Raw genomic sequence first — 23045 nt, forward strand, 5'->3', positions numbered from 1 at the left:
GCGATTACCAGGACACTGAGACTCGGGGCCTCTTAGGGTAGGACTGAGGATCAGCCATAGCTGTTTGCTCTGCCCTGTTGATCCCCTGAGACCCCGCCCCACCAAGCTGTGCACAGAGGCTTTTGCATATGAAAGGCCTGGCCCTTTGCAATCTGAAAATTACCTAACAAACTGTAGCTGGGTCAGAGAGACCCAGAACTTCCAAAAGAAGGCCCAAGGCCCCACAGCAGCTTGCATTGCTTCACCGCTGGGCCTCATCTGGGCACCTCCAAATCCCAAACAAAGAAGAGGAATCTGCAGATCTCTCCATAGTTCCTGCTGGGTAGCCTCAGGAAGAGGCTAAATTAGCACCTTCTTAGAGATCCAAGAGCCAGTGTACCCAGTGGTCAGAGTGGACCATCCAGATTACAATTCCTCAGATCCATAAGGGACACACTCAGGGGGCAGACTCAGTGAGCACCAAAGCCCCACTGAAGCAAGTCTTGCCCCAGAAGGGTGTCTCCAGCACAGAAGTTCTCCCACTGCAGACACAGCTGATTCTCACAGCCAATTGGCCTGGAGGTCAATTCCTCCCAGTGATACCTACAACAATCAAGGCTTAACTACAACAAGACTGTGCACAAAGCCCACAAAGGGGTGCACCAAGAGTGTCCTCCTCAGGTAATTGGGGAGGCTGAGCCACTGGGCCCTATAGGACACCTAGCACAGAAAGCCACCCTATCAACACAGGGAAGCATAAAAAATGCGGAGACAAAGAAGTCACAAATGACAGAAATGGAGGAAAGCAAACTACTGGATATAGAGTTCAAAACCTCACTTATAAGGTTTTTCAAGAATTTTCTAGAAACCGCCGATAAATTTAGTAAGACCCTTAATAAGTCTAGTGAAACCGATAAATTTAGTGAGACCCTCGAGGTTGTGAAAAAGGACCAACTAGAAATTAAGCATACACTGACTGAAATAAAGAATATTATACAGAGTTCCAACAGCAGACTAGAGGATCGCAAGAATCAAGTCAAAGATTTGAAATACGAAGAAGCAAAAAACACCCAACCTGAAAAGCAAAATGAAAAAAGAATCCAAAAATATGAAGATAGTGTAAGGAGCCTCTGGGACAACTTCAAACGTACCAACATCCGAATTATAGGGGTGCCAGAAGAAGAGAGAGAGCAAGATATTGAAAACCTATTTGAAGAAATAATGACAGAAAACGTCCCCTAGCTGGTGAAAGAAATAGACTTACAAGTCTAGGAAGCGCAGAGAACCCCAAACAAAAGGAATCCAAAGAGGACCACTCCAAGACACATCATAATTCAAATGCCAAGAGCAAAAGACAAAGAGAGAATCTTAAAAGCAGCAAGAGAAAGATAGTCAATTACCTACAAGGGAATACCCATATGACTGTCAGCTGATTTCTCAACAGAAACTATGCAGGCCAGAAGGGAGTGGCAAGAAATATTCAAAGTGATGAATAGCAAGAACCTACAACCAAGATTACTTTATCCAGCAAAGCTATCATTCAGAATTGAAGGTCAAATAAAGAGCTTCACAGATAAGAAAAAGCTAAAGGAGTTCATCACCACCAAACCAGTATTATATGAAATGCTGAAAGGTATCCTTTAAGAAGAGGAAAAAGGAGAAAAAGGTAAAGATACAAATTATGAACAACAAATACACATCTATCAACAAGTGAATCTAAAAATCAAGTGAATAAATAATCTGATGAACAGAATAAACTGGTGATTATAATAGAATCAGAGGCATAGAAAGGGAGTGGACTGACTATTCTGGGGGGCGGGGTGTAGGGTGTGCAGGAAGAGACTGGACAAAAATCGTGCACCTATGGATGAGGACAGTGGGAGGGTGGTGAGGGCGGAGGGTGGGGTGGGAACCGGGTGGAGGGGAGCTATGGGGGGAAAAAAGAGGAACAACTGTAATAATCTGAACAATAAAGATTTAATTAATAAAAAAAATGAAGCAAGGACAACAGCAGCACTGCTGGGATCAAATAGCTTCCCACAAAGAGTAGTTTGAAGGATTTCACTAGTTCTGAACATAGTTTAGTAGTACCTTTTTAAAAAGTATAGCAATTGTGTCAGAAAACATGGAAATACATACAATAAACTGGATCCTGAACAGGAAAATCAACACAACCTCAAAAAATGATGTAGGAAGTCCTTATGAGTCCTCTGTATATCCTCCGCTTGAGATGATCATTAACATTTGCGTAGCATCCGTGGAGTCCATCAACAACTTCACAAAAGCAACACATACACCTTTGGTTCTCTTCCACTACAGTGAAGAGAGATGTAAACTCTCCAAACTCCTATTTTGCACCTTGAAGTCACATTTTGACTTCAATAACTAAAACAAACGAGGTACTGAAATGAAAAGACCAACAAATAGAGCTGTGTGTGTGATGGCGGGGAGGAGAAGAATCGGAGAGAGAAGCAAAGATACCCTGACATCCAGCAAAGCCCGGGTTTTTAACTTATTTTAGTAATTTGTGGTGTTTCTCATAAACACAACTGAGGTGGTTAAGGGAAAAAACCTTTCCTTGGTCCCTGCCCAGGGAGGCAGATCTGAGTCCTCCTTCTCTAGTTTCGCTGCATTGTCACTTATGCACTTGTTTTACGGCTACTGAATGGTTGAATAAAAAGGGGGTCAGGCGAAAGGGGACCCCCACCACCCGAACAAACCAACAACCAACCAACCTCTCAATCACAGAGTTACTAACCCCCATGTACATCCTTTGACTTAAGTGATGATCAACTCATCGATGTTTATTTATTTTTTAGATTCCACACTGCAACTAATTTTTGTTAATCCTCACCCAAGGATATTTTTATCACTGAATTTTTTTTAGAGAGAGTGCAAGGGAGGGGGAGAGACAGAAAGAGAGCTATATCGATGTGAGAGAGACACATCAATTGGATGCCTCCCACACTTGCCCAGACTGGGGATCGAGCCTGCAACCGAGGTACATGCCCTTGCCTGGAGTCGAACCTGGGGCCCTTCAGGCCACAGGCCACACTCTAACCACTGAGCAAAACCAGCTAGGGCAATTCATCAATATTAAAAGGACAATAACCTTGTGATAAAAATCTAGAACCTTACAACCAAAAAAAAAAAAAAAAAAACAACGTAGATGCCAAACCGGTTAGGCTCAGTGGATAAAGCGTCGGCCTGCGGACTCAAGGGTCCCAGGTTCGATTCCGGTCAAGGGCATGTACCTTGGTTGCGAGCACATCCCCAGTAGGGGGCGTGCAGGAGGCAGCTGATCGATGTTTCTCTCTAATCGATGTTTCTAACTCTCTATCTCTCTCCCTCTCTGTAAAAAATCAATAAAATATATTAAAATTAAAAAAAAAACAACGTAGAGCGTGACTTACACCTTTTCTGCCCCCACCATACAGAATGGACATCAATCTTTCAGCATGCTATCATCCTAAGTAATGGTTTGCCAGGTGCCATTCTTAGACAAGATAACAGAACATATTATTTTAATCAAAGTGAACATAAACTAAGCAATTGGAAAAAAGCAGTGCAGGAAAAAGAAGCTGAAATTTATAGCTTAAAATCTCAGAATGTTATGACTGAGAGGGACTATAGAACTCATTTAGTTCAACACATATTGTATTGAATGACTGGATTCTGTAAGGACTCTAGATTTATTCTTTTAGTATTGAATAAATGGACTATGAAAGGCTGGGTTCCAATTCCAACTCTTGTCTCTAACTGGCTATTTGGCTCTCAAGCAAATCCCTTCTTTTCCACTGGCCCCATCATTTATTACTCAAATAAATGTGTGGAACTACATGAACTCCATAGTCCTTCTCAGCCATAACATTCTAAGATTTTAAGCTGTAAATTTCAACCACACACACCCCCACCCCCCCCCATGGCTCTTTTTTGCAGAAATTTATAAGCTGATCTAAAATTCCTATGGAAATGTAAGGCAACCAGAATAGCCAAAACAATCTTGAAAGAGAACAAAGTTGGAGGACTCACACTTGTCCATTTCAAAACGTAATACAATACTACAGTAAACAAGATAATGTGGTACTGGTATAAGGACAGAATTTAGAGTCCAAAAACAAACACATGTATTTATGAACAACTGTTTTTCAGCAAAGGTGGCAAGAAAATTTGATGAAGAAATAGTCTTTTCAACAAATGATACTGGGACAACTGGATATCCACATGCAAAAGAATAAAATTGGACCCTACTTCACACCCATATAAAAATAAACTTAAATGGATCAAAGATTTAAATATAAGAGCTAAACCTAAAAAACTGTTAGGAAAAAAAGTCATAAATTTTTGTGACCTTGGATGAAGCAATGATTTCTAAGATATGATACCAACAACATATGGAACCAAAGGGAAAAAAAGATAAATGAGACTTAAAATCAAAAGCCTTTATGCTTCAAATGACACTATCAAGAAAATAGACAAACACATAGAATAGGAGAAAATATTTGCAAATCATATATCCAATAGAGTTAGTATCCATATTGTATAAAAAAACTCCTATAATTCAACAACACAAAGATAAAAACCCAATTAAAAAATAGGCAAAGCCCTCCTTGGTTTGGCTGAGTGGCTATAGCATCAGCCTGCAGACTGAAGGGTCCCAGGTTCGATTCCAGTCAAGGGCACATGCCCCGGTTGCATGCTTGATCCCCAGTGGGGGGCATGCAGGAGGCAGCCAATCAATGATTCTCTCTCATCATTGATGTTTCTAGCTCTCTCTCCTGCTCCCTTCCTCTCTGAAATCAATAAATATATATATATATTTTTAAAAATAGACAAAGAATCTAAACAGACATTTCTCAAAAAAATATATATATACAAATGGCCAATAAGTACAGGAAAAATGCTCAACATCATTAGTGATCAGAGAAATGCAAATCAAAACCATAATGAGGTACCCCTTCACACACACGAAGATTGCTAAAACAAAAAAGATGGTGAACGACAAGTGTCACTGCAGACGTGGGGAAAATGGAATTCTCATACGCTGCTGGTGGGAATGTAAAATGGTGCAGCCACTTTGAAAAACAGTCTGGCAGTTTCTCAAAAAGCTAAATATAGTTACCATATGATCCAGCAATTCTACTCTTAGATACAGGGTTGGGCAATAGGTATACAGTTGTGAGTACGTGACACAGAGTTCATTCTTGCATTACTATTTCTTAATTATTGTATTATTTTCCATATGAACAACTGTAAGCCTTTGCCCCATCCTGTATATACCCAAGAAAACTTAAAATGTATGTTTATACAAGAAATTTGCACACGAATGTTCAGAGCAGCATTACTCATAACAGCAAAAAACAACCAAAATGGCCATCAATTGATGAAGAATAAACAAAATGTGGTATGTCCACGCAACAGATCATCCAGCCATAAAAAGGATACTGATGCATGCTACCACATCAATCAATCTTGAAAATATGATGCTAAGTGAAAGAAGTCAGACACCAAAAGCCACATATTTTGTGATTCAATTTTTTTTCTGAAACATCCAGAACAGGCACATTCATAAGAGACAAAATAAATTAATGGTTGCCTGGGGTTGGGGAAAAGGGAAAATGGGAACTGACTGCTAATGGGTATGAAGTTTTTTAGGGGGGGTGATGAAAATATTCTGGAATTAGGTAGTGGTAATGGTTGCACAATGCTGTAAATATACTAAAAAACCAAGTAAATATATTCTTTAGAGGAGTGAACTGTATGGTATGTGAATATCTCAAATTTTTAATAAAAGGCAAATGGCCCTTAGAAAATTGATTTCCTTGCTTTTGTTTGAGACCACCTACTGGTTCATAGAAATATTTAAAAGTTTGCAATGATATTTGACATTTATAATCCCACTGTAACAAAACACTACAAAATTTATTTTTAACCTAATTATGTATAGATCTCACCTGATGGTCTACTTGTATTTATTTTGCTTCTAAACAGTAAAGATCTAAAAATTCCTCTGAGTTCATGATTTATGTCCTAATCCTTTTAAAATTTGTGTTTTTCTTAAGTAAATAAAGCTAAACAAATGTCTTCATTCTAAAAATGTTAGTAATATCGTCATCTAGAAACAAAAATACTACTCCTGCAATGACATCAGTTGATCTTCAAGCAGTACTTTAAATTTTCATTCCTGTTCATGGGACAATAAAAAGGTTAGGCAAGCCCTGCTGGTGTGGCTCAGTTGGTTATCTCATGCACCAAGATGTTGCCAGTTCAATTCCCGGTCAGGGCACGTACCCAGGTTTCAAGTTCAATCCCCAGTCAGGGTGCACACGGGAGGCAACAGATCAATGTTTCTCTCTCACATTGATGTCTCTCTCTTTCTTTCTCCTTCTCCCTGCCTCTCTCTAAAATCAATTAAAAAATTCAAAAAAAATTTTTAAAGATTAGGCAAAAAATAAATTTTCAATATCAGTAATACAATGTAATATGTATAAGCCAATCATTAGGCCATGAAACAAATTCGGACATTCCCCCCACCTCACCCCACCCCACCCTCCAAAAATAAATAGAATTTTAGGCTTACTCTATTCAGGAATAAGAGTTTAAGTGGATTTTTTTCAAAGCTCTGCAAAGAAAACATACTCTTCATCTTCTGTCACATTGTTGTATGTATCTGGTTTTCAGTATCAGAAGGCAGTAAAAGTATAATCCACAAGAAAAGCTCTGTACGCATTTGCAATGGAATGAAATGAATTCTAGTCTGATTTCACTTATATGGAACTATACATAGTTAAATAAGACTGACCCTTCTAAAAATACTGAGTATAAAGAGGAGAGCTTAAATACTTACAAAATAAGCATAAAGACCTGCCACAATCAAGCTACATGCTAAAAAGGCATCGACAGATTACAATAGGGCGACATGATTTTCATTTTTAAGTTCAACGAAAATTGCATATATTCCTTTTTTATTCTTAAACACAGGTGGTGTATACTATTATCGGGGCTGCCAAGATGTGAGGACAGAAAGGATGACCGTCTCCAGTTTCAACATTATGTTTGTAGTATTGTATATAAAATCTAACCACTGCTTAGGCAAACTTGGGAGAAAGCAAGCCTAAAAGATGAAAACATTTACAGCTTGTAAATCAGTGATACTATTATCTTATCGAAATGTGAGATTCAAATTTATTTCCTTGAAAACAGAGCACTAAACAGTTTCTAACACAGTCATCTAGCTGGTAGTTAAGCTGTGTCTAACATATACACAGAACCCTTAAGACTGTAACACATCGAGGAATTCTGTTGAATTATGTGCATTCAGATGATGGTGTTATAATTCAAACTGAACAACAACAAAATCTTGGTAAAACAAGAAATGGAAGAAATAATTGATTTCTGAACCAAATGTGTCCAACCTCACGCTAGTGGATCTGAGAAATACAGGCATGGAGCAGATATGCTGCATGTGATGACAACTGCATATTATAATTCAAGAGAAGAGTTACAGCCCATACGCTACCTTTTTTTTTTTTAACTAGGTAGGCCTCCAAAAACTTTTATCAGTTTTTTTCTAACAGCACATCTTTTCTAAATAATTCTCAGTTTGCATTCCAGAAAATGTAAGAAACAGTTTGCAAGAATTCATGCAAATATGTTTCTCTAAGGCCATGAACTGGTTTGCTAAGTTGCATTGTTTTATTCAAGTAAAGAGCCCTTCAAGAGTTAGATTCTGAAAAGGAAAGCAAGTACCTTCACCTCTCAGGCCTGCACACAGGTCTCTCCCATTCAAAGCCAAAAGGTAGAATGCTTATTAGAGCATTGCAAAATATTTACATTGTAAAAAAATCTAAAGCACGTTTAGTTTTTCTGATAGATTCTTTTTGTATATTACAAAAAAAAAAAAAGCGCAAAAGCTTAGAATAAGAATCCTTTTTTTCTTATAAAGGTCAAACAGATACTTCCTGACATGCTGTCCTTTACACAATGGCATACTGTTCATATAAAAGGTCTCTTATCCTATAAAAATCTTGACAAAGGCAGCCTTCTAATCCGATGCGTCCAGTTTCCGTCTAGAAACCAAGTGAAAAAAAAAAAGTTCTTTAGTACATTCTCTACCATTAATATGCAGACATAATAACCAAAATAAGTTAACTTTAGGATTGGTCAGGATATGGACTGCTCTGATTCACGAAATATGGATATATTATTCAAGTCATGAATTTTACATACATATCAATGTCAGAGAAGTCAAATAAAAATTTACAGTAAAATTATCAAGTCTTTGAGAGTCACTTTTTAAAGCCTTCAAGGTCATCATTATGAATATAAATGACTGATTTTCAGTTTTGTGAAATTACCAATCAAGAATTATAGAATTCAAAATGACAAAACATCAGAAGCAGCTGTTCAATTCAACCCTTATTAATTAATAAACACGCTTACTCTACGAACTGCTACTTGATTGTTGCAAACAAGGACACCTCCTACAAATTCAGCTTGGATCCCCTCCCGTAAGAGAACTTGTTTGAAGTCAGACAGTCTTGGTTCGTTCATGAAGACTGACTGGTGTCCAGGAACCTTGGATAAGGTGAAAGGGGAAGGAGAACTTCAAACGGAGGACCAGACACATAGCTGTACTGACGAAAGTAAAACAGCCCATGACCTTTAAGACATTTTCTATTATTCCCTGAAGTCCTTCGACAGATCATTTCAAGACTGTAAATCACATTCCAAGTTGTTATTCTGAATCTCACCTCATTATTTGACATTACAAAGGCCTTCACATTTTCTGAATGCTTCACGATCAATTTTATTAGTCATGCCTCATAATAACAGAGACATTCGGTAATGCTATGCTCTTCACTCACCCACTTGCCTAAGGGGGTCAACTAGAGTGCTGCGGGCAGAGCTGAACCAAAAACCCTTGCTTAGTTCAGAGGAGATTTACTCTAGATCCCAGTGCCACTGCCCTCCTCCCTCAGAGCGAAAGCAGTGGATGCTACGGGCTTTAGAATCGCAAAGACAAGTGGTTCAACCTAATGCTGCTACTTTGAAATTGCTTTGATGAGTGCTAGCTTCAGCACAGAGAAAAAAACAGTTCCAACTCCTCCCCATCTCAAGAGGAGTACTGGCAGGGATGGAGGCTGTCTCTATTCTTTATTGCTTAGAAGGGCTAAGCCATCACTTGACATGCATGTAAGACTCTTACAATACGGTTTTAATGTTGTAAGTTAATTCCCTGAAACCTTTACTAAGTAGATATCTCTTGAGAACATGTCAATACTAGACCAGAATTATATTTGTACTAAATAAAGATTTCTAATTATATCAAAACCAAGTGATTTGAACTGAATTGACAACAGACAAAACTGGGATGCAGGAGTATGACATTCTTAGAAAACTATAAATCTCCCAATTAGAGGCAGGTAGACGATTCTCACAATCATCAAACTTAAAAGTCATACTGAAAAAAAATCATGAAACAATTATGTATCTTATAACATCTGCTAACGGTTTCCTTTAAGTTATTATTCCCTAGCCATACCACACACACACACACACACACACACACACACACACACACACACAAGTAATCTAAAAAACTCCAAAATCAGCCTAAATATGACATATATTTTAAATGGAAAATTCAAGGATGACAAATGAAGGAAAAGATAGAAGTAGCGCACACTTTCCTACCTCATTAGGTGGCAAGGGTTCCAAAGTAGGAATGATCTCACTTTCTTCACCTGTTTCTTTCTCATCATCTCCAAACAGACTTTTCATGGCCTTTTGTTGGGCGATAACGCTAGAATCTGAAGGTGGGTCCACTTGCATTTCTGAGTCCTCTCCATCATCCTTCAGTTCTCCTTCTTCTAAAATAACTCCTGTGTCCACTTTGGAAACTCTCATGTCTAAGACACCATCTATCCAAGCCAGTTCAGCATCTTTTGCCTTACAAAACTGAAGGGAGCTAACAAGTGAGTCTTTTAATCTCACCTACACATGCAAAGGGGAGGAAGAGAAATAAAACCCATGAATAAATTAACCTATTATTATCATTTTCTAAGTCTGGTAATGTGCATTAAAATTTCAAAATCTTCCACTTTATCTGCTCTTCACCATGACTGGTAATGACCTAATGACCTGTAAGGTCACTTGGCCCCTGTCTACTTTCCAAAATAAAGCTTCTTAACCCAGACTGCACACTGGGGTCACACAGCAAATTTCCCCCCCCATTTATCAGTGCCAGGGCCCCACTTGCAATGATTCGAATAAAACTAGTGAAACTAAGAGCATTGAGACCCCCAGTTCCCCCAAAGACTCCCCAGATGCACAGGTGAGGCTGAAAACCACTGGTAAGTGTCATTCCCAATACCTGATGGCACTAGAGCAGCACTGAGTTGCTTACGGTTTTCTAAATAAGCCATGAGGTTTCACACCTCCCTATTCTTAGAATGTTGCTTCCTCCTGTTTTGGCCAGAATGACAGTTTTGCCTGGTAAATTCTAATCCATTTTTTCCAAACAAATATAGATATCACTTCTGCCTTAACGGACACCATCTCCCACTAACAAATAAGAACTAATCAATTTCTCCTCTATTCCTATTTTCTGTGCCTGTCTCCTTTTTTTTCTATTAGTAGAACCCTGACATCTGTGAATTTTTATAAAACTTTTGAATTCTTGAACACTCACCATTCCCCTCAGCTGTAATTTTTGCAAATGTAGTTCCCTCTCTTTCCTACTCTATATACACCCCTGAGAATCCATCCATCAGGATTTGGTTTAGTAATCACTTCCTCTGGGAAATCTTTTGTAGCCTCTAAATATGGGTTAGTCTCCCTCTTTAGACTCTCGTAACATCCTCTACTTTCTCTATCAAAGGTAAAACCTTGTGATAAATACTATTTCCTTGCTATAAGCCCCACAGACTAAGATCTGCCAGGGCAGGGACCGTGTGTGTGTCACTCACTGCTATATTCCTAATGGAGCTGTCCATCCTAACCTGCAGCAGGAAGTGCTTCCTGTGTGTGGCTCTAGCGCCGGCATGCTCACCTGGTAGATGTGGGTCTCGCTGGTGGCGTCCACGGTCTCGTGCAGCTTCGGCATGTACACTTTAATGTCTTTCCCCCCGAACGCACGGCAGCACTCGGCCAGATCCTGACTGGCCTCTGGAGGCCCGTGGACAATGATCAGCTGTCGGGGTTTCATCTGATTAATGATCTTTTTAATGGAATCCCCATCAGACCGTCCTTCATAGTCTATGTAAGTAACCCTGGCTCTGTAATTAGACATAATTATTCAATTTTATTTTTCTGATAATTCAAAAACTAGAATTTAATGACTTTTATTATCTGGAAAGAAACATATACAGTATATAAAATGAGGCTTTAAAGAACACACGTGTGTTATATTATTATTAATGTGTATTTGAGGGAGGTATTATGGATTTTTTAATAGGTGTTATTAGAAAAAAATGGCTCACTATACAACAAAAAATAAAACTGGGTCTTGACCTAATGCCATATAAAACAGCAGCTGAGTTGAAGTCATAAAAAAAAAAAAAAGTAAAGCTTTAGATTAAGGAACAAAATATAAGAATTATTTTTGTGACCAAGGATAGGGAAAGACTTTTTAAAATATGAAACCCCAAATACCTAATGGGAAATATTCTATTATTTCCTTACATCAACATTAAAGATGTTTTTAAACGAAGTAGACCATGGGCAACTCGTATAAACAAATACGAGAATGAGCGGTGGTACTTATTGGCATTGTCTAAAACCAGCCAGCAATAATATCCAGAATATACACCAAACTCCTGCAAATCAATTAACAAAAAGGCAGCAACCTCTAGAGAAAAACGCACAAAAGATATAAACATGGACTTTACAGAAGAGAAAACAAAAACCGTAACAAGCCTCTGAAGAGATAATCGAACTCAATAATAATCACAGTAAGACAAATGGAAATAGCACTGACATATTACTTTGTACCCATGAGACGGGAAACATGAAAGAATTGGATAAACCGCATGTGCCGGTGAAACAGGGAAGAGGGAGCTCCTGCTCTGCTAGTGAAATGTAAACGGGTCCAGCCATTCTGGAGAGACCTTTACGAAACTGCTGATATGCAGCACTGAGAGCTTAGCTTTATCCAAGAACATTACTATATGATATCACAGGACAGATATAAACCAATTTGCTCTCTAATGAGTTTTTTAAATTCCAAAATGATGATTTACTGGTGTTAACTGTACCAAGCAGAGAAGGAAACAAAGTTTTTTGAAGATCACGATAGCAGTTTTAAGATATTAGGACACTGGAGATGTCTAAGTCGAGTATATTAAACAAGCACTTGGGAAAATTAAACCTATGAATTGTATGCCTTCACCTGCTACTAGACATACTAGAAATGCCAAAAAGAATGTTTCTTTATATAAATGTACAATTTAATGTTTAACCCCTCCTCTCCACCAATTCAATTACTCTGGCATTCAGATATAATTAATGAAGAGAAAATACGTCCATACTTCACAAGTCTTTACATGAAAAATTAAATTTTGAAAGTGCAAACTTACTAGAGGATATTCAGAAGTTTCACTTTGGAAACAACCTAAATTATATAATTCAAGTGTTTGAAATTTTTATTTACAAAATGCAATGAAAGCACTTACTTTATTTCAATAGATTCTGTCATAGAAATACACTTGGTGGGAACATCAGATAAATCCTGATCCATGGGTTCATCTCCATTTGTCAAGCCAGATTCTAATTTGCTTTTTTCTTCTTCAGTGGCTTGAAGTTCTGGCACCAAGAAATCCTCTGGTCTAAATAATAAGTCTCTAATTAGAAGTAGTAACAAACAAGCTAATATTATGTTACTGTAACTGACTAGTAGATGGCATAATTTTTAGACTCCTCACATATCTCAAGATTTAAATATATAGTTGATCCAAAGCCAATGCAACTTCATAACATCAATTATCAGATGACTGCATATATTATGTTCTTCATGGCCATTAAGGAGTACGCTTTAAAACACAGCCTGTGAGCCAGTGAGAGCCCCCAGACAGGCCATCAGATCTTAGCGGTTAGTATAAGTACTATTACAGCCTGGCTCTGCATTTGTCTCCAGTTTCTGTGGTTTCCCTGGCCACCTCCCAAATCTTATAAATCTCATACATCCTTTGATTTCTTTAAGACCCCCAGTCCTCCCACCCCTGCTCATAGAAAGCAGGTAGCTCTCCATTTGCACATTAACGAGAAGACTGACATATGAAATCATCAGCTCCCTCAAACGCTCTTGTCTTTATTAAAACGAACTGTTAACACATCTATCTTCGCATTTTTACCTCCAGGATCAGAGAGTTGAATGTTAAAATTCAAAAACAAACTTTTAAAACTGTTTTCTCTAACTCCTGTGCTTACTGTCTAGGCCCAGGGGTTGGGCAAACTTTTTGACTCGAGGGCCACAATGGGTTCTTAAACTGGACCGGAGGGCCGGAACAAAAGCATGGATGGAGTGTTTGTGTGAACTAATATAAATTCAAAGTAAACACCATTACATAAAAGGGTACGGTCTTTTTTTTTTTTTAGTTTTATTCATTTCAAACGGGCCGGATCCGGCCATAGTTTGCCCACGGCTGGTCTAGGCCCCATCCCCAAACCCACTCACACTCCTTGGAATCCCCACCTGTTACCCAGCACCTAGACTGCTGCAGCTTCTTTCCCCTGAAGCCCAGTTGTCCATTGTCATCCACATGACAGCAGCAGCAGCAGCAGCCACCTGAAGTGCATTTACTATATGAGTCAGACTCTATGCTAAGTGCCTTAACAACAACCACCTTGTTTAATTCTTACCCCATTTTTCAGACAAGGAATTGAAGCTAAAAAGCACCATCCATATGCTAAACAGATTGGCCATTAATTAAGTGGGATGGTAAGCAAACTCACCAATGCTGTTTAGATTATTTTTCTTCTCTACTATTTTAGATGTCCAAGTAGACAGTGGAATTTTTCTAATTAAACCCTAGAGTGAGTTTAAAACCTAAGTCCACAATAGGCTCAAGACAGTATTATGAAAGTAGAGAGTACAAGAGAGGAACCGTGTTGAGGTAACAAGGAAGAACCAGGGAAGGTTTCCAATAGTTTGTGGGGCCAGATTGAGCAGCCCAGACACCTGGGATGGGAAGGTGGCACAAAGCAGAAGAAACAACATGTGCAAAGGGGTAACATGAAGAAGCTGAGAAGGAATCTGAGAAGGCTGGAGAACACGGACGTAGCAGAAGGATGTAGAAACATCACAGAACAGGAGGGAGAAACTAGTGAAAGACATCGCGCACTGTGCTAAGGCACTGACATTTACCTGAAAGCAATGGCACCCTAAGGGGTCTTTACACAGGACAGTGTTTTCAGATTTGAGATTGGAACATGTGATTTCAGTTCTTTTTCTAATTGTGGGTATAGACTTTGTAGACTTCCCATGGTTCCACTCATGCTATCTCATGTTTTTCTTGTAAGTAAAACATGCGTGTAACAGTATCTGAGACATAACCCATTTCCCAAACTTAACATAATCCCACCCATCGAAAGTTCTTCCAAACCTATGTCTCTTCCCAATGCATGCCCTTTATCTCTCTTTTTAAGTGGGAAATAGAAGTCTTCATTCTAAGTCAGGGGTCCTCAAACTTTTTAAACAGGGGGCCAGTTCACTGTCCCTCAGACTGTTGGAGGGCCAGACTATAGTTTAAAAAAAAACTATGAACAAATTCCTATGCAGACTGCACATATCTTATTTTGAAGTAAAAAAACAAATGTTTTCGGCGGGCCGCATGTGGCCCGCAGGCCGTAGTTTGAGGACCCCTGTTCTAAGTAATAAAACTACCAGCTCTCCGCCCTAGCTGGTTTGGCTCAGTGGATAGAGCATCAGCCTGAGGACTGAAGGGTCCTGGGTTCAATTCCAGTCAAGGGCACATGCCCAGGTTGGGGCTCGATCCCAAGTAGGGGGCGTGCAGGAGGCAGTCAATCAATAATTCTCTCTGATCATTGATGTTTCTAGCTTTCTCTCCCTTCCCTTCCTCTATGAAATAAAAAAATATATGTTTTAAAAAATAATAAAAAAGTGATACCTGAATATAAAAAAACAAAAACTACCAGCTCTCCTTTAATTTCAATTCTCTAGATGTTCCTCCACCTTCCCACTTTTACATTTCACACTGTAAGTCTACATTTTTCAAGCTGAGGTTCTCAGAAAGCAACAAGGTACACAAAGACCAGAAAGACCAAATTCACTGGACTCAAGTGATAACACACTTGATACCTCTAATCTGTAAGAAAGAAAAGCTTGTTTTGCTCACATACTTGATAATTTCTCCATATTCATCCCATTTAATTCTCTCTTCTGGGGCAGGAAACATGGGATAAGACTTTTTAGCCTGTTTGAAGAAACTCCCTTTCCGACTGCCTTCACCTTTCATCATCAGGTCGTGCTTAGTCTTATGAGCCGAAGGCTGGTCAATGTCTTCCTCAACATCACTCTCATCGCTGGAATCTATATCGGCCCTAGGAGGATTTTAGACTAGATAAAGGTCATAGAGTCCCCTAAAGATTTTGAATTAATGCGCATATAATTATTACTGAACACTGAATATTAACTGGATGGTAATATAATCATCAATATTATTGGGTTGATATTTTGTGAAACATGGCATTAACTGTCAGTTAATAAATACATATTAATATTAGCAATGAAAGAATTTGATATTCCAGAACCATTTGAAAGATGTAATGAAAGTAATGAGGTTGAAACAAAAGTTAAATATTTTCAATTAAACTTTTTTATCTTAGAAATGTTTTTCTCAAATTACATACGTAAAATTATAATAGGTCTGAAAATAACTCACTCTTTGGACTGCTCGAGTTTTTTAGCAGCTTCTTTCTTTAGCTTCTCTCTTTCCAAGTATTCTTCAAGTTCTTTCCCTTCAAGCTTTACCCGTTTCCTCAACTAAAGAGAAATAGCAGACAAAAGGAAATATCATTATGAGATTAAGGTAAGTGAGGTGTGAGATATATTGCATCTCTAAATTGATTCATCATTTTTAAACTGAATTTTTCTCTAAAATTATTCAAGTGTCCGTTATGGGCACTTACAGATCCTATTTAGATTAGTACAAAAATTGAGCTTTCCCATTTCTAGGATGGGCTTAATTTAAATCAAACTGGTTTCAAATCACTAATAAGGAAAAGAAAATACAGCTAAGTATTTTTACAATTTAGTGTAGGCAAGGCCTACATATGACATAAAACCTAAAAGCCGTAAGGAAAATATGAATAAATATCCTATATAATAAAAAGCCTAATATGCTAAATGTCCAGTCAACCGATTGGCCGTTCAACCAATCAAAGTGTAATATGCTAATGATATGCTAAGGCCGCTCAACCACTCGCTATGACATGCACTGACCACCAGTGGGCAGACAGTTGACCAGTTGCTATGACATGCAATGACCATCAGGGGGCAGACGCTCTGACTGGTAGGTTAGCTTGCTGCTAGGGTCTGGCCCATCAGGAATGAGCGAGATGGGCCAGACATGCCCTGGAACCCTCCTGTGGTCCCTCCCTGGCTGGCCAACCTCCCGCGTCTCTCCCCAGTCCCAATTGTGCACCTGTGGGGTCCCTCAGCCTGGCCTGTACCCTCTCACAATCTGGGACCCCTTGGGGGATGTCGGAGAGCCGGTTTTGGCTCAATCCCACAGGCCAGGCCAAGGGACCCCACTGGTGCATGAATTTGTGCATCGGGCTTCTAGTGGCAGTATAAAAATAAAATCTGTTTAACATTTTAAATTTCATAGTTAAAAGAAACTGAAAAATCTATTTGCAGCACTATATGACTAGCAGAAGCTACTGTTTTCCTAAGAAAAAGATGACTAACAAATCAGAAAAGATCAAATATTTAGGCAATTTCTAAAATAAGAAAAACAAATAACAGCCATGAAGACACATAGACTATATCTGGAGGTCAAGCCAATAGGAAGGACTTCTTGCTAGAATGATTATGGCTGTTAAAAGAAAAATAAGGAAGTTAAAATAAGTTTTAATAATCTGTGCATTAGAAGTCAGGATAGTGTTTACCTTAGGAAGAAAGAAGTAGGGAAGACCAGAAAGGGGGCATCCGAGGTACTGGTAATATTCTATTTCTTGGTCTAGATACAGGCTAGCCAAGTGTGTTCGATTTGTGAAAATTCATCACACTGTATGCGTACACTATGCACACTCTTCAATATATATTATACTTCAATGAACATTTTTTTTTCCCATTCAATATCAATTGCTAGTTTTTTTTTTTAATTTCTGGATTTTTGGCTTGCGTAAACATATGGAAAATGCTGTTATTCCCTGAGATGAGAAAACTCAAAGAAAAGGAAGTTTGGGAGAAGAGGAAACATAGTCAAAATTGTTTTGGATGTACCAAGTAGAGGAAGAAGTAATAGATTAAGGACAGAAAAGGGTAACTACACAAGAACTATCCCTAACAAGGTAAGCGGGAATGAATCCTGAGGATAAGTACTACTTATGAAAAAAATTAAAAACCTAACACTTCAAGTTTCAGCTTTGAATATCATTTTCTATTTTTTTCAAACTTAAACCACGTTTAATATTCTTTTAAGAATTCCTCAAATGGCATATCTGCCTTAATTGAATTTCTAGTTATTAATATTTTCTAATACAGCATTTCATATCTGATGAAACTGTTTCAAATATTTCTGAGCTCTTTAAACTTTGTATTTCTAAGCTATTAAATAACCCAAAAGACAGTATTTTAAATTGGTATGCTTGCTTTGAATCCTTCCTCAATAATTCTGTATTTACAGTGAATGCATATCAGATTTTAGTTACTATTACTATGGTTTTCTTAAGTAGAGTTAATAAGATATTCTTCCTACTCAGTTTTAAAACTAGACATCCCTTAAAATGGCCGTATGAAGACAAAAAGGAGTCTTCTAAAACTCTGCCCAGCACTGGCAGTCATTAACCCATTCAATATCAATTGCTATAAACTTCAGGTTAATGATACTAGTTTTGGAAAATTGATATATTATGGTCTTTTGGCATAACGGTCATTTGACTGTCTTGCTCCTATAACAGGAAACAAGGCAGCAGCAATGCAGATGCAGAAACAGGTGAGGCTATTTAGTGGTGAGAAGATAAGGGAATTCCCGTCTGACTCCCACTTCTGTTAACAACTCCCACAACATCATGTGCTATGGGTGAGGACTGAGATGGAGCTGTAGGCGTTTTGAGAAGAAAGAAGGTATGATGTTGTCTTGTGGGACAGTGCAGAAAACTGCCCCTAAATGCTGAGTGCTAGTATTGGGTGCCCTTCTGAAATGTGAGGTCATGAATGGGCAGGAAAACCTGTCCCCACAGCAGAGAGCTTACGTCCTTGGGTACAGGCACACACCAAGCAAATGGTTTAACTAGCCAAGGCTTTGCCAGGTGAGTACAATGGCAAAGAGAAGGATAAGAGAGTTAAAGGTGTTCACAGAGTAATGATGGACCACTGACTCAAAGCTGGAGGGAGGACGGATAGCAAAAGTGGTGAGGTTCATGAACCTAAAGTCCCCATGGGACCAAAGAACTGTTGGCATGGCAGCAAGAGAGTCATCCGTAAGATCAGGGTGGGATGCTTGAGGTAGTGGAGATGTGGAAGTTGTTCATCCATAACAAGGTTAAGGGCATGACCCTGGGAATACACAGCATGAAGGTGGGAAAGATACTAAGGTGGAATAGAGGAAAAGATCACTAAGGAATAAGAGGTCAAGAAACAAGAGAGCCAAGGAACTGGGCAGAGAGGAATGCTAAAGTCATCAAGAATGAAGTCCTGAGTACAAGTGGACAGGAAGGCTATGAACCAGGGTCCGAAGTCACAGATGAGTGACAGAATGACCAAGAGATCAGTAAATGCCAGGAACAAGGAGGGGTGAGTATATTGTCAAGTCTGACTTAAGAACTGCAGAGGGAAGAGAAATGGCTTCAAAGCTGCAATACATAACAAGAACACCTACCCCACTTAAAGTACGTGGAACATGAAAGGAGGAGAAAGAAGGAAAAAGAGCGTCTGCTTGAGAGGGCTACCGGAAAAAGCATCATCAGGAAAGCGCTGGATTCCAATTAAGGAAAGGACGCAGAGCAACTTTTCAAAGGGGAAATGGGAACACAGTGTATGTGCACACCGTCTGGGGTGGTTCCAGAGGGGACCATGGAAGGTTCAAGAATGAGGATTTCCAACTAAGTAGCTCTGAAATTTGGGCTACTGAAGGTTCTCTACTGTTATTCTGATAACAACCTTGAAAGTTTTGAGTTTTATAATGTATTCAAAACAGTGTTAAGATAAAATTCATATGCAAGCACTTACCTCTATTTCTGTAACTTTTTCAGCAGGATTATCAATTAAGAAACGTGCTAAAGTCCCAGGAGTAGTTCTGTAAGTTAGAATGATGGAGTTTTTAGGGTCCTCACACCACTGAATAAAGAGATCCCTTGAAAATCCACATTCCAGGTCGGGCTGGCTGGCAAGTACCACTTTAGGACTGGGTACTCGGGCCAAGTCAGAAAGACCATGACACAAAGAGAGATGGCGGAACTGGAACGGATTATTTCTTTTGTCTTCAAAACATCTCATCAATTTGTCACTCATCCATTCTACCTAATATGGGGGAAAGATGACAATGATAAGAAAATGCTATATTATAAATTCAATGTATTCTACCACAGTCAGGAAGTTCAAGGTCTAGCTCCCCCTCCCCCCCGACCACTACCACCACTAGTTGCTTAAATTTGTAACTTTCTGACAAGCAGCTTATTTTCTGCTTCCGCCCCCATTAGATCCCATCACCCATAGTGGTCACCCCCAAAACTCCAATTTTGCATTATGTTTCACTTATAAATTACTTTAAGCCTATTGAGATGGCTACGTATAAGTTCTAAATGAGTATCTTAGCCCAGAGATTGCTATTTCAAGGACAAGGGTTTATTCAAAAGGAAGAGAAAAATGAATTCTAACATTTATAGCCTAAGACCGTGATCGGCAAACCGCAGCTCGAGAGCCACATGCGGCTCTTTGGCCCCTTGAGTGTGGCTCTTCCACAAAATACCACGTGTGGGCATGCACGTACAGTACGATTGAAACTTCGTGGTCCATGTGCAGAAGTCGGTATTTTGTGGAAGAGCCACGCTCAAGGGGCCAAACAGCCGCATGTGGCTCTCGAGCCATGGTTTGCCGAGCCGCAGTTTGCCTACCACTGGCCTAAGAGGTTGGTTTAATTTTTGTCCCCATTGGCCATACTAAGTGCTAGAGGAGAAGCAACTTGCCCAATCTGTAAAATGGGGGCTGGGGGCAGGACGGAGGGGGGGAACAGAACCTACTTCATAGGGTATATAAGGATTAAATGAAATAATACATGTAAAGCAGAAAGCACAGTAAGTGGTTAATTTTTAGCTATTATTATTGTCATCATCACAACCTCTTCAACAGAAAAATAAAATCTAAAGGGCAATTAAAACAGTGCTGTCTGTAGCAAACTATATTACAAATGATCATGTAAAGACAAACCTGGGACTTGGAAAACTCCACCACATTATAGCTGACATTGTTCAGGAGTGCCAGGGAGTAGACACCCAGTCCTGCATCTTTAGTTCGCCAGATCTGGTCGAGGAGCTGCGCAAGTTCCAGAACTCTGCCTGCAGTGTCCACTGCGATCAACACGTTGCCATCCCCGCGAAGTGTCTCCAGGACATTTGCTAGAAAACAAGAGTGTAAAATCCCTATAGAACACAACAGTACTTTGCTACAAAATTAGAGATAACTTTATTTCCATGTTTTTACTATAAAAACTATGATTTATAAATAAGCCATTACCAGGTCAGGTACAAAATAAAATAATTCTGTTCAGGCTATTACAAATACTTTTTATTCTCGGAATACATCTTTCTAAGAGTGAAAAACAATGCCATTGACTCTCAATTTTTTTTCACAGAGACATTAGAAATCACTGGTTTCCAACCCTTAATGTGGACTTTACACTAATACAAACATGTTTTATATATGTGTATGTATGCCTATAGAATAAAATAGATATTCTCTCTGCTAACAAAAGCATCTTTATAAACAGATTTAAATAGATTCTCTTGCTCTAGATAAAAGTGTGCTTGAAAATATTTAGCAAAACCAACTCTAGCAAAAACAAGAATTGAAAACATTCTTAGGTAGTATAACATAGTATACGAGCTATACTTTTTAAGTAGATAGACAAAGGCAGTGGTTTAAAAAATGTTTAAAAGTAGAATCCAAGCCTGGATAGTGTGGCTCAGTGGTTGAGCATTGAGCTATGAACCAGGAGGTCATGGTTTGATTCCCAGTCAGGGCACATGCCCGGGTTGCGGGCTCAATCCCCAGTAGAGGGGTATGCAGAAGGCAGCGGATCGATGATTCTCTCTCATTTTTTTATTTTATTTTGTACCTGGCCTAGTAATGGCTTATTTATAAATCATAGTTTTTATAGTGAAAACATGAAAATAAAGTTATCTTTAGTTCTGTAGCAAAGTATTGTTGTATTCTTATTGATTTATATAAGATCTTTATATTTTGGTATTCCCTACATAAACCAGTGAGTGCCAAGGAGAGCTAGCCATATGGTGAATGGCAGGGAGAAGCCAATCTTTATACCTATTCCACAAAAATTAAATTCAAACCAATGAAAGCATCTTTTTGTTTTGATATGGTCACATAGGTGTTTGTTGTTTTTTTTTTTTTAAATAACTAGAGTTAGACAATCTTTTATGACAAGAAAAATGAAAACCAGAACAGAATAAGCAGCAATTCACTCTACCAAGCACTTCCATGGCTCTTTATAAAGGACCTTATGTAATACATACTCAGAAGTTGCTCATCTCTCTGTTTTCTCCTCGGCTGCACATATGTAGCATTAAATGAATCTGTGATAAGTAGGGAGGGTCTGCTTAGCATTTCCAGGGAACATCCATTTAAGTGGCTATAACAAATTTGAAGAAGAGAAATATTTTATATCATTTCAAATAAACCTGAAAATCTTACCTGAAAATAAGCAATGTCTTTTATAAGGCCTTTTTCTTCCTCTAACTATAAAAGTATACATACATGCTCACTGATAAGAAAATCTGTAAATTAAAAAAAAAAGGAAAACCAAGATCTTCCAGAGTACCACCACTCAGACATTTACAATAATAAAAGCATAATATGCTAATTAGACCAGATGTCCTTCCAGGCGACCTTCCAGATGAAGCCGTGGCTGTGAGGGAAGCCCAGGTCCTGGGTGCCAGAGGGAAGTCAGTGCTGGCAGCCGGGGAAGGAAGGCCTACTCAAATTTCGTGCATCAGGCCTCTAGTAATTGATATAATATGCTACCGCCGAAACCGGTTTGGCTCAGTGGATATAATATGCTATGAATACAAAATGAAGTATTTAAAATTAAACTGTTGTGTCTCCTTTTAAAGGGAGTCTGACTTTAAATATAACTATATTAGATGGTAATTACTAACTCTACAAAAAAAAAAGACAAAGTTCCTTTAAATAGCAGGTCAAGAGCATATAAAGTATAGTTTGATATACAAAAATGTATCTCTTTTGCAGCATCTCCAGGGAGAAATCTGTTTTATAGAGTGGAAACTAACATGTAAATTTCAAATATATTTTTTATCTTAGTATCATAGTTTTCCCTTACAATGCAAATAATTAAGTAATTTTCAAAATATTCACTAATTGGTGCATTTAAATATCCATAGATTTCTGGTTAAAAAAATAACTGTTTTCTAATTTTCCCTCCAAAGTATAAAATAATGCTAATTGTATTTCTATTCGCTTTTCTCTTAATATACCTACATCTCCCTCTTGTGGTTGAAGTCAACTGCATAAACAATTTCTTCTTCTCCATCTTTGACTATTTTCCATATGGTCCCACCTATCATATGACCAGCCGGCAGAGGTGTGATAGACAAGCCATGTCCTTTTCCTAGGTCAACGAGATCATGAC

General features: G+C 38.6%; 1 protein-coding gene across 3 annotated transcripts in view; it reads right to left on the bottom strand.

The window, feature by feature from the left end:
* Positions 1-1937: 1937 nt before the first annotated feature.
* Positions 1938-23045, bottom strand: part of LOC139009380 (cleavage and polyadenylation specificity factor subunit 2) — a 28786-nt gene continuing 7678 nt past the window's right edge. For 2 of the 3 annotated variants that reach the window (XM_070413686.1, XM_070413669.1), the window contains 11 exons: positions 22895-23024; positions 21913-22028; positions 20591-20778; positions 19394-19684; positions 15882-15982; positions 15340-15540; positions 12654-12806; positions 11033-11258; positions 9676-9975; positions 8422-8556; positions 1938-8048 (listed from right to left, as the gene is read on the bottom strand). In XM_070413686.1, coding sequence (XP_070269787.1) covers positions 7956-8048; positions 8422-8556; positions 9676-9975; positions 11033-11258; positions 12654-12806; positions 15340-15540; positions 15882-15982; positions 19394-19684; positions 20591-20778; positions 21913-22028; positions 22895-23024 — 1934 coding nt within the window. In that variant the 3' untranslated portion in view covers positions 1938-7955. The remainder of the gene's footprint in view (positions 8049-8421; positions 8557-9675; positions 9976-11032; positions 11259-12653; positions 12807-15339; positions 15541-15881; positions 15983-19393; positions 19685-20590; positions 20779-21912; positions 22029-22894; positions 23025-23045) is intronic. The other variant, XM_070413677.1, reaches the window with a different exon arrangement.

The sequence above is a fragment of the Myotis yumanensis genome, unplaced genomic scaffold (assembly GCF_028538775.1).
Source record: "Myotis yumanensis isolate MYYU_CA2020_CCGP unplaced genomic scaffold, mMyoYum1.0.hap1 SCAF_1, whole genome shotgun sequence".
Classification (NCBI taxonomy): Eukaryota; Metazoa; Chordata; class Mammalia; order Chiroptera; family Vespertilionidae; genus Myotis; species Myotis yumanensis.